Raw genomic sequence first — 14,888 nt, 5'->3', positions numbered from 1 at the left:
TGAGATCAAGAGTCTCATGCTCTACCGACTGAGCCAGCCAGGCGCCCTTGAATGATTTTTAATGGCAATCAAAACAAGGTTACCCTGAAGAAGCCCTATCGTTTCTCAATGGAGCTTGCTTGCTTTGCAGAGAGATGCCAAAGGCCAGTACCTGTTTGACCTTCTTTGCCACCACCTGAACCTTCTCGAGAAAGACTACTTTGGGATCCGCTTTGTGGACCCAGACAAGCAGCGGGTAAGTCAATATTCGAAGCACACATGGAGAAGAGGGTTGGTCAGTAGCCTGAGGCCTTGAATTGCCATGCACACTCTTGAGTGTAGCCTTAGGTATCAGGGGCCACCCGGGCCCTACAGTTGTGTGTCACCTCTTCAGATCACGTAATGAGATCAGGAAGCCACCTTGGCAGAGCTCAGCTAGTGTGGCCTGTTGTTTCACAGATGCTGAGATGGCAGCCTCGAGGGCTGGTGTGATCTGCCCAAAGCTGGCCAGCTGGCGGCTGAGTGGCGGGGCTGGCGTTCTTGTCTTTGAGCACAGATCACAGGCTGAGCTTCTCACATCTGCTTTCTAATAAATGAGCTGAAGCACACAGTTCTGGTTACGAAGGGCCTCACCTTTCCCCAGTTTGGGCAGCACAGAGATAGAGCCCAACTGACGTAGGCCTCTGAGCACCTTGCCAATGCTGTGGTTCTTGTTCTGCTCTACAGACAGAGCTCCTTCCAGACAGAGATGAGAACAGGTCCATCACCCCCAGGCCCCAGCCTCCCCCTCAGCTTCCTCTCCCCTGACCTGTTTCCTCCCTGCTGTGGCTCTCCAGATGTCGTCCATCTCTCTTTCCAGAGCCTGAACTGCCCTTTGCCCTATGAAGTCTCCACAGTCTTGACATAGCTCTTTCCTCAGCTCTGGAACGGAGTATAAGACCCCAAAAGAGCCATGACACCAAGAAGCCACATGTCCTCACATGGTATAGGTGTCCATTTACTATATAATGATGGGACTGTTTTTACAAGAGAGTTTCCTATTATTTTTTTGGTCTGAGCTGTTTCTTAAGAAGGAAGGCCGGTTACCCCAAGTTCTCTCCATCTCCTAAAGAGAGTGGCTTATGAAGAAAAAGGGACAAAACACTATTTTCTAGTTAGGTCAAAATGTGCTTGAGAAGAGTAAGAGAGTACATGGAGGGAATCAAGATTAAAAGCAGAAGGAGATAGAAAACTATAAGGAAATGGGGGAAAGGAGAAAGAAACATGTACAGAGTGGCTACCGTGTGCTGAACTGTGCACCGAGCACAAACCTAGTTTTTCAGGTTTGTGTCGCCTTTTAGCCGATGTATGTTGAGCACTGAGTTGTATCAGGCACGAAGCTAAAAGCTTCACATATGTTCCTTAATCTTTACACAATTGAGATGAGTATCCACAAGTCAAATAGCCATTCTCTGGATGAGGAAATAAAATCTCAGGTTAAGTAGTCACTTGCCCAAGGCATATGGCCTGCCAGTCTCCAACTCGGAGCTGTCCGATGCCAGACTCTGTGTGGGTCCTAAGGTTCCAGCTGAATTCATACCTGATAGTTTCTGAAGCTGTGTGACTGTACTGAGGGTTTAAGGAGAGTGGAGGGGCTTGGAAAGGTTCTTGAGAATTGTGGGGAAATTGTCACCCTAGATCTATCTACTCGTGGTAGAGATGGAGTGGATGAGCTCCCCGGTCCCTTAGGTTCCCCTGAGGCACCAGAACCCAAGCTCACATCCACCCCCTTACTGCCTGCTCTGCACAGGTGCCCCATGGGGTCTAGGAACTCTCCCAGTCCTTCCTGGAGGAGCTGCCGTCTCTCCCCTCTCCCCTGTTCCTGGCTCAGGCCCAGGGCCCCACCTTGCTCTCAGCCTCTACTTTCAAACTGGAGGCACCCTTTCCAGCCTCCAGAGCCTCCAGATCGTGCCCCATTGGCCCAGTGGCCCAAAGACAGGTGGAAACTCCCCTCTGTCTTTCCTCTTCTCCTGACCCTTCATCCCCAATCTCATGTTATCAGTCTGCTAGTGATTGTGGGACCCAGATTCAGCCAGACCACCATAAAAGGTAACTGTGGCCATCACTTTCTTTTTGGGATCCTGATTCTCTTGATTTCTCTATCAGACCCTTAAAATCTCCTGGACAAACTGTGACAGCTGTCCCCTCCCCTCATACCCCTCTCGTATCTCCTCCAGCCTCTCCCTTCTTGAGCTCTCACTGCGGGGCAGACTGAAGTCCTCCTCTGCACCCGCCAAGGGGACTAGACTTTTTGTTGTTCAGCTCCACCTGCCTTCTGCTGAGAGTGCTTCTCACAGTCTTTCCTTGTAGTTTCGGTCTTCCACTGTTTATTGATTTTAACCTATCAGTCATGTGCCTGGGGGCGTTCTGTTTATTGAGCCCCAGACACTCGCTGCGTTCTCCTCGCTGCACACAATTCCGATGTGCTCCGATCAGACAGACCTCCTCCACCTTCACAGGCTCAGCCTCAAACCCCACTTGTTTCCATGCAATTTCATCTCTTGCCTTTGCTTCCCTGTGAAGCCAAGCCGCAGTGGGCCATGTAATGTGAGAAGAACCTCTTAACCACATTGAGTGGCTATAATGAGTTGCCAGCCTCGTGGGAACTCAGATCAGAGGAAGCAAGAGAGCAGAATGTCAGCCCAGATTATCCATGTGGAGCTGACGGAAGAACTGGCTCTTAGTGGGTCCATTAGCTGTGTGACCTGCAGCCCAGCCCAGAAGGTGAGAGCTGGGAATCGCGGGAGGCCAGGATGCTGTCTGCACCGCCCTGGCTGCTTTCCTGCCAGAGGGAGGATTTGGCCAAGATGTTACACTAAATGAAGTAGCCAGAAAAGAGGGAGATGTGGACCCAGCACGGACTGGCTTCCTTTGTCCGTTTGGCAGCCGTGTCTCAAACACTGTTCAAGGTGCCAGTGGCTGACAGTTTTCTGCCTTCACAGAACTTATGGCTAATGGTTTCAGTCTACTTCCACATAATCCAATCCCAAGTAACAGCAGTTGTAGCTCTCTGCAAACTCTCAGATTTCCTGATTAGCATAAAAGCAACAAACATCAATAAAGGATTTTATAAAGCATTCATGTAGAACTGGGAAACAGTTTAGAATGATCTCGTTGCTTCCTTCCTGCAAACGTTAAGTACACGGGAAAAAAGGTATTGCTACTATGTCCTGCCCCTATGAAAAATCCAGGGGGGAAAACCATACTTTCCTACACATTAGCTGTGGTTAGTTATGTTATGAGACTGAGACTTCAAACATCCCCGGATGCCAAGGAATGTGAGTATGTATACCCTCACACAGGGGTTGGCAATATGCTGTTCAAACAAAGACAAGAGTGTGCACCAGCCGTTTCTGCCTTCTCACCACTGATGAACTTCCACCTGTTGACACTTTCTAGAGCCCCGACCAATAGCCTCTATCCCCCCTGCCCACCCCTGTCCCCCAAAAAGCCCTGCCCCCCTCAAAAAGCTGGCACATAACATGAACACACACAACCCACTAACATTGGCATCTCCCTGCTCAAGACAGGCGGGGCTTTGTCCCCATCACACATACGTGCATTCGCTTGTGCCTGCTGGTGTGCAGGGAATGCGGCTCGGAACGCTGGCACCCTGCTTTGGAAGGCAGCATTGCCAGGCAAGCCCAGAAATGACATGTAAAGCTGGAACTCTTCCCCCTTCACAGCTGGTTCCATAGGGGCCTTACTTCCAAAAACCCTATCACTCTCTATTCTCCAAGCCTACATATCACAAGCTTTGGGGAGGCTTTCACCCTGGGCTACAGTCTGTCCAGTTCTCTCAAGTGGGTACAACAAGGTATATTGGACGCCGCTTCTCATTCGGGTTTTCTCGTCCTGTGTTCTCTGTTGCAGCATTGGTTGGAGTTTACAAAGTCTGTGGTGAAGCAATTGAGATGTAAGTCTTCCTCCTGAAAAGGTGGGAAGCCTACCCCTGGGTGGGGGCAGGGCGGTGGGGGATGAAACCTCCCGAGTTCAGTAAGTCTTGGTAATTGTTCACCATTTCCCATGTAAGCTGGCCCTAAACCTGTGAGGATTTTCTCATGATGGTTCAGGAGCCCGTGCATCCTAGTGGGGAGGGAAGCCCAGTGATACTCTGGGAAGGGTCTTTCCTGAGACGGGCACGCCTCTGTCTCCGTAGCCCAGCCTCCGTTCACCATGTGTTTCCGCGTGAAGTTTTATCCTGCGGATCCTGCTGCCCTGAAGGAGGAGATAACCAGGTAAGGCTGAACTTCCCGCAGCCACAGAGACCTGTTGGAGAGGATGGGAAAGAGGGACTGGAGCCTCTCAGAGCCTCTATTTTGGAAGCTCCTCACTCTTAGAAGGAAGGAGTCTTCCTAAATAGAACCTTACTTCTGCGTTTTGTTTCCACATGCTTTCTTTGCCCACCCACTCAATAGAACTGGAACAGAGTGAGCTTTCCTTCAAGTGTGAATACTTCATTTAAACTGGTCACCTATAAAAGGGACCTGGAGTCATTAATTAATCAAAAGTATTTTTTTCTCTTACCAAGGATGTGGCCCCCGTGGATGTTTTTGGAGAGGGTGGGTTGCTTTTGTTTGGCAGCAACAGGTGCTTGAAATAGACTCCAGTGGCCTCATGTACTTGGGAAATGCCAAAGCAGGACACTGCAGAAGAAGCCGGCAAATACTGAAGATTGTAAATCCACGTTGATAAACTCCAGTGTGCTGAGGGATCCGGTCCGTGATGGACTTTTCCTTGTGGAGGCCGTGTTCTGTGGTGGGCAGACAGCTGCGTGGAATCAAACCTGTTTCATCCAGCACCACCTGAGGATGAGAAAGAGCTTCCGGGCCCATGTCATCCTACAAGAGAGTCAAAGAGTAGGCGCTTCAAAGCTTCCCCAGGGTTTTGTATATATGAGACAAATTCACTCTCAAAGTCTTGCCTCAGACATCTTGCTCTGTACCAGGGACCCCTAATTTTTATATTAGAAATACCTAATTTTGATATCTGCAGAATGGTGGTGTTACCTTGGAGAGGGCAGGGCCCTAGAGCAAGAGCGAGGCCAGGGAAGCCTAGAGCCGAGGAAGAGAGCATGCCGGCTCCCTGCTCCCCCTAAAACCTGGGAGACTGCAGAGACTGGGATGAGGTCATGGCCAGTTAGAGACTCTGTCCTCTAAGTCTTTGCTGTTTCCTTCCAGATCCTTAGCTGCTTGGGAGAATTCCAAAGAGAGGAAAGAGGAGGGAAGAAGGAATACAGACTTACATTTGCTTCCTCTTCAGAAGAGCGTGCCACTAGCTTTATGTCAGATAAAAGGAGCTACAGTTTCTCAGAGACGGAAAACGAGGAAATGGGGAGAGAAGAGGGCAAATAAAGGGGCTAAGTAGTGCAAAGAAAGCAAAGAAGTGGGACGGGGAGGAAAAGAGGCTTCTTCACATGGGCCCCAGGGGGAGTCTGGGGAGAACTGGTGGTACCGTCAGAAGGATGAGGAAGGTTGTTTCTTTGGGACGCAAGGGACAGCGCACAGGCAACACCTTTGAAGCCCTGAGGTCAGCGAGGTGTGTTCATGCTCCTTACTGGGCATGGAAATGGCAGGTTCTGCTCACCTGCACGGAAGTGGATGGGGCTCCCACTTTGCTCATCCAATTACAGGAGTGACTGTGCAGTTTTAGGAGCACAAGCCCGCCCTGCTCGGGACCTTCAGAGTCCGAGCCTCACTCCGAGCCTGTCCCTCTCCCCACCACCTGCTTCCCTGCCGAGAGATGATCCCAGGGCAGACCCAGAAGGCCACGCTGCTGTCCACATGTTTGGACAAACTTAACAGCTCTTTCTTGAGAACCTAGCACCTTGCCTCCCAACCCCACACCTCGGGATCGCCCGGTCTCCACCTCACTCAACCAGCAGCGAGAGTGACAGGGATGATTCTAACAACTCAGCGGCCGGTGAGAGCACTGCAGGCACTCAGGCTTTCTGATTCGATTAAAGGGCAAAAGTATGTGGTTATCTTGTCCCTTAGGGGGAGCGCTTAACAAGAGAATTTTCTAAATCAGGTGTTCCTCCATGATGCTAATGGACAGACTCTCCTATCCAGAGGCTGCAGAGACCCGGAAGCTCGGATCCTTTTTTTTTTTTTTTTTAAGATTCTATTTATTTATTTGACAGAGATCACAAGTAGGCAGAGAAGCAGGCAGAGAGAGAGAAAGGAAGCAGGCTCCCCGCCGAGCAGAGAGCCCGATACGGGGCTCGATCCCAGGACCCTGGGATCATGACCTGAGCTGAAGGCAGAGGCTTTAACCCACTGAGCCACCCAGGCGCCCCCTTCAGATCCCTTATTGATAAAATGAGGAGAGTAACAGCTCCTGCACAGAATTGTTGGGAGAACTGACCACTACCGGAGGGTCTTGTGCTTTGTGATACACACCCCCACAGCCCTGGGCAAGCCTTGTGCCCAGCAGAGGCTGCCGGTTGGAGTCCATGGTCCTTGGACCCCCAAGGGCTCTGCACAGGGCACGGGTACAGTTAGCTCTGGCTTCTCTCCTTTGTTGAGGTGGAAAGGCGCTCCTTTTTTCTTTTTTTTTTTTTTTAAAGATTTTATTTATTTATTTGTCATAGAGAGAGAAGCGAGAGTGAGCACAGGCAGACAGAGTGGCAGGCAGAGGCAGAGGGAGAAGCAGGCTCCCTGCCAAGCAAGGAGCCCGATGTGGGACTCGATCCCAGGACGCTGGGATCATGACCTGAGCCGAAGGCAGCTGCTTAACCAACTGAGCCACCCAGGCGTCCCAGGCGCTCCTTTTCTGAGACTTCCCACTCCTCCTCTGTCCTTTTCCCCCACCAGCTAGAGTCCTATCACTTAAGCAGCTAACTTTTGAGGGCTCAGAGAAAAAGCTTTCCCGGGCAATCAGTCATCCAAGTCCTGGTGGCGCAGCACCAGGACCACGGCCAGGCCTCTCTCCAGGTCAGCAAGCTTCAAAGGCACCGGCAAGGGTGTGAGCGCCTCCCCCTTCTGCATACATCTGTGCTGAGTGTCCTTGTCCTCGACTATTCTCCCCTTGCTCTCCACCTCACCAGCCCTCCTTCCCCAGATGCATTTTCCAAGCATTGCTGGGGGTGTGAAGTGCAGGGTGCCTTGGCCTGATTTGGCCGTTCTGTGGAGGCCTTGGAATTAGCTGAGTCTTTCTGCTCGTTCATTTCCCTACTGATCTTGAGAGAGCGGGTACCTGCCCCAGCCTCACTCAATACCCATAATTCATTCCTGGCTTGGAACCCTTCATGCCACCTTCCTGCCAAACTAATTTAGCTGTCAGTGTGTTTTTTCCTAGCAATATCGGTCCTAAATTTCAATGCCGTCTCGGCTATTCCCATAAAGCCAGACTGAGAGGAGGGATGAAATAAGGCATAAAGCACTGTGCTTCCATTTATCTCTTGGACTCTCTCCAGATCATAAATTTAGTTGCCAAATCCTGATTAATCTCTTTTGTCATTTTTTAAAGTAATAAATAGATTTCCTTGTCTGAACTAGAGACAAGACAGAGAAAACGGGGATTAGGCTCCAGATTTGGCATTTAATAGGGACCGCAGGTGTGTGAACTCTTGGAAAGATCAAATAGTAGAAGGAAACTGAGTGCAAATGGGCCCCCACCTTCTAAGGAAACAATCTTGCCTGACACATGTTTGAGTGGGGCTGCTCACAAAAGATATGAATAGAATGACCGGATAAAATGTGAGAACGAATGGAGTTTATGGGTCATAAGTTCCTTCGATGAACATCAGTTGAGCCTACCCTAGGCTAAGATGGCCTGGTCAGCATTTTCTATAAAAGGCCAGAGAGTCAGTATTTTAGACTTTGTGCACCATATGGTCTCTGGCCCAACTCCTCATTCTCGCCTTTGCAGTGCAAACACAGCCGGAGACTCCTAAATGGATGAGTATGGCTGCATTCCAGTAAAATTGGTTTTATTTCCCTGGAAACTCTGGTGGCAGGCCGTAGCGTGCCGACCCCAGACTAACATGTTGAAAAGAGCTGGGTTCAGATTCCAGGTTCTTTAACTAACTGGTGAGACAAGGCAAGGGACAGTCTCTCCAATCAGTCAGTGTCCTCATCTATGAAGCAGGGAAAAACAACCAGTAGTCACCTCCCAGAGTCATGGTGAGGACTGCAGGAGAGGGTGCATGTTAACCAGCATGGTGTGGGGGCCCCTGGCCAGCTCACTCAGTATGGCATGTGACTCTTGATCTCAGGGTCATGAGTTTGAGCCCACATTAGGCATGGAGCCTAGTTACAACAAACTGCAGTACAGTGTATGGCTGACAACAGGCATTCAGTAAATCATTATTACTTTGTTTTGTTATTGTCTGTCTCTCTCTCCGCTGGAATGTAAGCTCCATAGGAGTGGGGGTTCTGTTTTGTTCCCTTCTGTATTCCCAGCACCTGTGGCAGTGCCTGACTCATGTAAGTGCTCAGAAGTGGATGGATAGATGGATGGATGGATGATGCGTGGGAGGAAGGGTGAGTAGGGGAGCTAGGCGTAAGATGTACAGGGTCTCTAGAATATTAAAAGTAAATTTGAAAAACATCTCTGACTGCAAGGAGATGACTATAAGATTATAGAGGAAGCCAGGGACAAAGAATCTGATGAAGGAAAGTCCAGGACCGAAGTAAGAACTCTTTGGAGAAACTCTTCAAGAGATACCAGTTCTTTCCAGAGGTCAGAACCTTTAATTCTGGAACCATCTGTGGATTCATCTCCACCCTCTGACATCAGAAAGCCAACACCTTGGAGAGACGTCCATGTCACAGAAAGGTTTTCCTTGGCTGTCTTTTTAGATTTTCACTTACTCTGCCTTCGGATAGTCCATTTCATACTTCCATTAATTTAGGACAACATTGGCATTAAAACAAAAATGGAGATGAGGCCCAGAAGAGATTGGCAAAATTTACCCAAAGAAGTGTCCTAAGGAATAAGCTGTTGTCTTAAATCTGGTCTAAGGCTGATTTATTCTTTGGTTCCAATGAGAATTTCTCTCCAGTGACAGAGTTCTCTTGACTTGATTTAGGACCCCCCTCTCTCTAATAACTAGCTGAATTACCATGGAGGTAGAAAAAGCATTAGGCCCTGAGTCAGGAGGCCTTCCTTGATCCTGGTCACTGTTTATCACCTCAGACAAGTTACTCTACGTGTCCAGTCTTCTGTTGCCTCACATAGGAGAGAATTAGGCTCTTTCACTCCTATTCTCAGGTTCTGAGATGGGGTAACCCATCTAGCTTGCTCACCTGGAGCTGGCTGGGCTGGGTAGACCTGGCAGGCAGATCTCTTCCCTGGTAACAAAGTGGCCCCAGTGGCAGTGTCTCAGGCAACGGGATAGTCTTCCTTAGACCCATGTGTGGCAGGGGAGACTATGCCACATTCTCTTGAGAATAGGTCTAGGGATGCTACGAGTCATGTGGAATACATTCTCATGTCCAACAACAGCGACACATTGGTTACCTCTTTCAGTGAACAAAACATGAAGCTTGATGAACGTCACTGTGGCAGAAAAGGGAGGGGGACCTAGTACAGCTCTGTCCCCTGAAGCTGATGGCCAATTCTTTCATGAGCTCCCTTCTTCTTGACTTCAAAAGCTGTGCTTTGTTTTTTAGGACGTTGACTTGTCCCCCTTTGCCCAGCAGTTGCTGTACCATTGCCCGGCAGTATTCCCGTGGTCTTACCCTTGACCCCCGCTGTAGCTGTCCTACCTCCATTAGTCTGAAGAAACCCCACTCAGTAGTGGAAACTTGTATACTTCCCAGCTCACTGAGGCACCGACCATGCACCCATCAATAAAGATGCCTCATGGGGTGCCATGGTGCAGTCTATCAAGCGTTTGCATTTGCCTTTAGCTCAGGTCATGATCCTGGGGTCCTGGGATCGAGCCCCAAGTTGAGTCGGGCTCCTCCTCAGCAGAGAGCCTGCTTCTTCCTCTCCCTCTACCTGCCGCTCCACCTACTTGTGCTCTCTCTCTGTCAAATAAATAAAATCTTTAAAAAAATAAAGATGCCTCATAAAGACAATGGTTCTCAGTGTCAGGAGGAGTTTGTCCCTTCTGGTTGGGAAGGGGAACAGATCAGAAGGTCCAGCAAGGCTTTTTTAAACCCAGGAGACACACACAGATTCTGACATGCTCCCCCCAGGGGACATTCTCCTCACTGCCACATTGAGAATCACGGTCCAGAGACTTGTCCCTTTTCAATATCTACTTTAGTCCAATATGTGCTGTCCCTGAATTGGGGACACAGACAGAGAAGTACAGGAGTGATATATGAACTCAGGCCCAGGGAATGATCAGTGAGTAAGGGATAAAAGGTTGGCTTCCACATCCTGCCAAAGCCTGTGGAAGGTAGGAGCTAGAGCAGTGAGAGGCAAAGAAGCACTCCCCCCTCCCTCTCTCCCCCTCCCTCCTCCTAACCGCTTTGCCTCTCCCCCTCCTTCCCTCTCTCCCAAAGGGAGGTGTGGCATTTTTACTGTGGGAAACAGTGAAGACCGGTAGATCTGGTAGACCCGTCTTAATTATTCACTCTACATGATGTCTTTTTCTTTCAGTTTTTCATAGCAAACACTGGGGCAGAGCAGGGTTGCTGCTGCTGGTGGTGGTGGTTGGTAGTGAGGAGCGGAGTTCTTAGCAACTTTCAGACAAGATTACTCACCTTCCCATTGGTTTGGGGAGAGCAGTCCCTTCTGATGTTAGATGGATGCTTTCGAATATTCTTAGGACAGTGCTTCTCAAACTTTATATATTAAAGTCACCTGGGGATATTGTTAAAATGATTCAGTAGGTCCAGGATGGGCCTAATATTCTCCATTTCCAACAAGCTCCCAGATGATGCTGAGCCCCCCTGATTTGTGGGCCACAATTTGAATATCAGAGCCTTAGGAGAGAAGGTTTAATTGCTCCTGCATTTGTTAATTACTTGAATCAGTAGTCACCTGTTGGTACCTCTCCCCACCCCAGAAGTTACATGGTCAATGGTCCTCTTTCTTTTGAGCATTTTCACGGGATCAAATGGGCATAGAATCCTCTGTATTATTCTTCAGCCTGAAAACAGAAGCAGTGGAAACCTCTAGTTGTCCAGGGGGGGCCCAACTTCTTTTTGGTTCAGACTGTTTGAGTTTAGGGGAATTTTATATTTCCATTACTCCCGCAGGGATTCTGTGGTTGGTTATCTATGGCTAACAGAATGCCACAAAACTTGGCTTAAAATGACAAGCATTTATTATCACTCCATTTCTGTAGGTCAGGAATTCAGGAGAGGCTTAGCTGGGTGGCTCTGGCTCAGGGTCTACCATGGGCTTGCAGTCATCTGAAGGTCTGACTAGAGGATTCACTTCTTTATGACCTAGTCTCAGATGTTAGACACTATTGCTTCTGTTTCATTCTGTTTGTTAGAAGCAAGTCACTAAGTCCAACCCACATACAAAGGGAGAGAATTAAGTTCTACCTCCAGAAATGAGGAGTATCAAAGAATCTGTGGGCGTATTTCTAAATCACCACAGATGCCCCAGGACAAGGCATCACTGTAGTAGGTGACACACTTAAGGGTTTAATACCCTTGGTGTTTGCTCTTCTCAGGGCACCTGTAATGTTTTGACATCAGAGACCTACTCCTTGTAAAGACATTTAAAAATAGAGCCAACAATTCCATTCCACTGTGACTGGGTCCACCCAACTCCTTGTGGAACTTGGAAGAAGTTACAATGCAAGGAGGACCATATAGCATAGTGACTAAGAGCCAACAAAAGGGAGTCTCAGAGTCCTGAACTCAAATCCTGGCTCTGCCACTTCCCAGTTGTGTGCCGGTGAGAAAAATCACTTAACCCTCAGTGCCTTTATCTTAAAAGGGGGGAATAATACAAGAAACACTGTATGTTATACTGGAATTAAATATTTTAAGAATGGGGGGATGATAGTACCTTTTTCAGTCTTAAGTGAGAATGAGATGAGATAGTGCACGTAAAGTGTGTAACCCCTGCACTGGCAGATCAGAAGTGCTCGATACGTATTGGCTACTATTAGCTGTTACTCTTGTTGTCCTGCTTCCATCTCAGGTGAGAGCTTTCTCTATTGGAAGAAACGCTAGCCACAAGTTTCTTTGCTTCCTTCACAGGTGCCCCTTTTTACACCTTATTTAGATCTGAGAGCTCCATTTGAGCTCTGCCAATAACTGAAGGCCCTGCCACACTTGGGCAGGGTGTCTTGGCAGGCTGAGGCGGAACTCCTCCTTGGGCTGGTTCCTTCACCCGCCGTTCTGCTTCTTAGGAAGAAACATCAGCCAGAATCCATGACAGAGAGGAGCCCAGTTGGCCTCTCTCTGCTGACACAGGTTTCTTTTTTAGCACTGAAGGGGCCAGGGCTGGCTCCTTCCAAAACCCAGCACTGGGGTGGGGCACAGTGTTTTTGCCAGAAAGCACCAATTCTGTCTTGAGCTAGTGAAGGAAACCGACAGGTTGTTTTGAATTGAACCCCGAATCAGTTCGGGGCAAAGTACTTAAAAGTCTTTAGGAAAATGGAAAATACATTTGTTCTGTGGTACATTTTAAGTTTATTTTAATGTAGTAAAAAAGTTCCCTGATGAGAATTTTGATAGGCTCATATTCCATCCTTATGTCTTTAAAGCCATCAGAGAAATCCTTTCTAGTTCAGCCTCTGTTTTCTCTCCAGGTACTTAGTCTTCCTACAGATCAAAAGGGATCTCTACCATGGCCGCCTCCTCTGTAAAACATCAGACGCTGCCTTGTTAGCAGCTCACATCCTTCAAGGTAATGCCTTTTGACAAGATGAATTTGCTTTTCATGCTAAGTACTGATTATTTCAGTTTCCACAGATGACTACTTCTTGGATATAAACAGTATCTAACCTGAAGCAGAGTCTGAGTGGGAGGGCTTTGCCTGAACTCCCTAGGTCCAGAAAGCTCCAACCACTCAACCCTATGCTTGTGCCTCAGTTCTTTCTGCCAGCACGTTCGGATCACTGGGACTCTGTCTGGGGTTTCCTCCACCCTTGGTTGGTAGAGTTACTGAGACTCTGGAGAGTCATCTGGATACATTTTTTCGTAGCCTTTCATGCATATCTCGAAGGTGTGAACTGTCTTGGAATACTGGCGTCCCTTTCGGAGACCTTTCCATTCAGAGTGGTCAAAGTTGGAATGTTAAGTGCCACTTCCAAGACTCCTCTTAGTCCTTAGGCCTGAAACTGTCACTAGATTGTTTGGGACCACGGCACTAAAATCAGTTTCCGTCAATGAATCTGAACCTTTAATTGGCAATCTGTGAATGCCAGGAAGCTGCTTTGCGAAGAGAACCTGAAAAATGCTCACCAATAAGAAACTATAGCTCTTCTGTTAAGAGAAATATCATAGCTGCATTAAGAATGTAAAGGTCCACACATTATTGTAACTTTGACTTCTGAGACTCCTGTTTTTAAAAAGCACCTAAACAGCAAGTCTAGAAGGTCCCTGCCAACTCTAAGCTATCCAAAGAGGCCCCCTTCATTTTTAAAGAAGTTGGTCCTAAGTGAGATTTTAAACTCCAGTCTTTCCACCGGGTTTACCCTAACAACCACATTGAATTTTTCCTTTTTTTTTTCCTTTGAAAAAACAGTTGATGTCTAATATTGATGTTTTCCACTTGGAGCTTTCTAAATAAAATCGTAAATGACTCCGTGGTCCGAGGTCACTCTGGACTATAGGCCCAGGCAAGCTTTTAGTCTCTTGTTGAACGATAGAAATTCCCAAGTGATTTGGAAGGCACATTCTAAATGGGTGGAGAAAGCCCTGCTCCTTGCAGAAAACTAGGAAACCTGGTGCTCCAGAACTCAATGGCCAGTTTTGTTTTGTTTTTGTTTTTTAAGATTTTATTTATTTATTTGTCATAGAGAGAGAAGCGAGAGTGAGCACAGGCAGACAGAGTGGCAGGCAGAGGCAGAGGGAGAAGCAGGCTCCCTGCCAAGCAAGGAGCCCGATGTGGGACTCGATCCCAGGACGCTGGGATCATGACCTGAGCCGAAGGCAGCTGCTTAACCAACTGAGCCACCCAGGCGTCCCCCCAATGGCCAGTTTTAACCAGTCTTCCCACTCTGAGGTTCTCTCCAAGGGACCTGACATTGGTCAGCTCTGAAAGAATATTTACTCAAATGTATTCACTTGATTAGATTCGATTTCAACTGTGAGTTGAGTTCTGAGTTTGGGTCCTGGCTTGTTCAGCAGTGTGTCCCTGCTAAAATCCTCAAAACTGATGCTTAGACTTCAAATCTGGCTCGGGCCCCTGGCTATCTTCCTAATCAAGCTGTTTCCCGTGCTGCCGCAAAGCACTGATCCCACGTCCTTTTCTCCAGGCTGAATGGATAAAGACCGTGATACGGCCTTCTGCTCTTTTATTGGGTATTTACTTGTGGTGACCACAGAACACAGGCTTGGCTCTAGTGTCTCTAGCTTAGGCTTGACAGCAACCCCCAGTGCAGACCTGGGCAAACAAAGGTAGGCATGCCTCTGACGGGCCTGCCCTCTCCTCTGCCTGCCCCACCTCCACGCTCAAGACCCATTGTTCCTTAGAAATTTGGTGTGTGCTTTGCCTTTTGCGCTGTGTGTTAATTTCTTGTTGTTTACCAGTGATGATTTACCTATCTCCACAACTGTTTTTACTCTACTTTTGCAAGCGGAGATTGGGGATTATGACCCAGGGAAACACCCTGAAGGCTATAGCTCCAAGTTCCAGTTTTTCCCAAAACATTCAGAGAAGCTGGAAAGGAAGATTGCAGAGATTCACAAGACAGAACTCAGGTAGGTGACACTTATTCAGGCTTAGGACACAGTGTCCTGACACAAAGACACAAAGCCTGGACACACAAGTCCTGTGTTGCA

General features: G+C 48.3%; 1 protein-coding gene across 6 annotated transcripts in view; it reads left to right on the top strand.

Moving 5' to 3' along the window:
* Positions 1–14,888, top strand: part of FRMD5 (FERM domain containing 5) — a 311,916-nt gene that overhangs the window by 266,525 nt on the left and 30,503 nt on the right. For all 6 annotated transcript variants that reach the window (XM_047735831.1, XM_047735834.1, XM_047735833.1 and 3 more), the window contains exons 2-6: positions 131–235; positions 3,892–3,934; positions 4,178–4,256; positions 12,692–12,789; positions 14,684–14,807. In XM_047735831.1, coding sequence (XP_047591787.1) covers positions 131–235; positions 3,892–3,934; positions 4,178–4,256; positions 12,692–12,789; positions 14,684–14,807 — 449 coding nt within the window. The remainder of the gene's footprint in view (positions 1–130; positions 236–3,891; positions 3,935–4,177; positions 4,257–12,691; positions 12,790–14,683; positions 14,808–14,888) is intronic.

Source organism: Lutra lutra, chromosome 7 (assembly GCF_902655055.1).
Source record: "Lutra lutra chromosome 7, mLutLut1.2, whole genome shotgun sequence".
NCBI lineage: Eukaryota > Metazoa > Chordata > Mammalia > Carnivora > Mustelidae > Lutra > Lutra lutra.
Note: the sequence above shows the minus strand (reverse complement) of the source record. Positions and strands in the feature narration are given on the sequence as shown.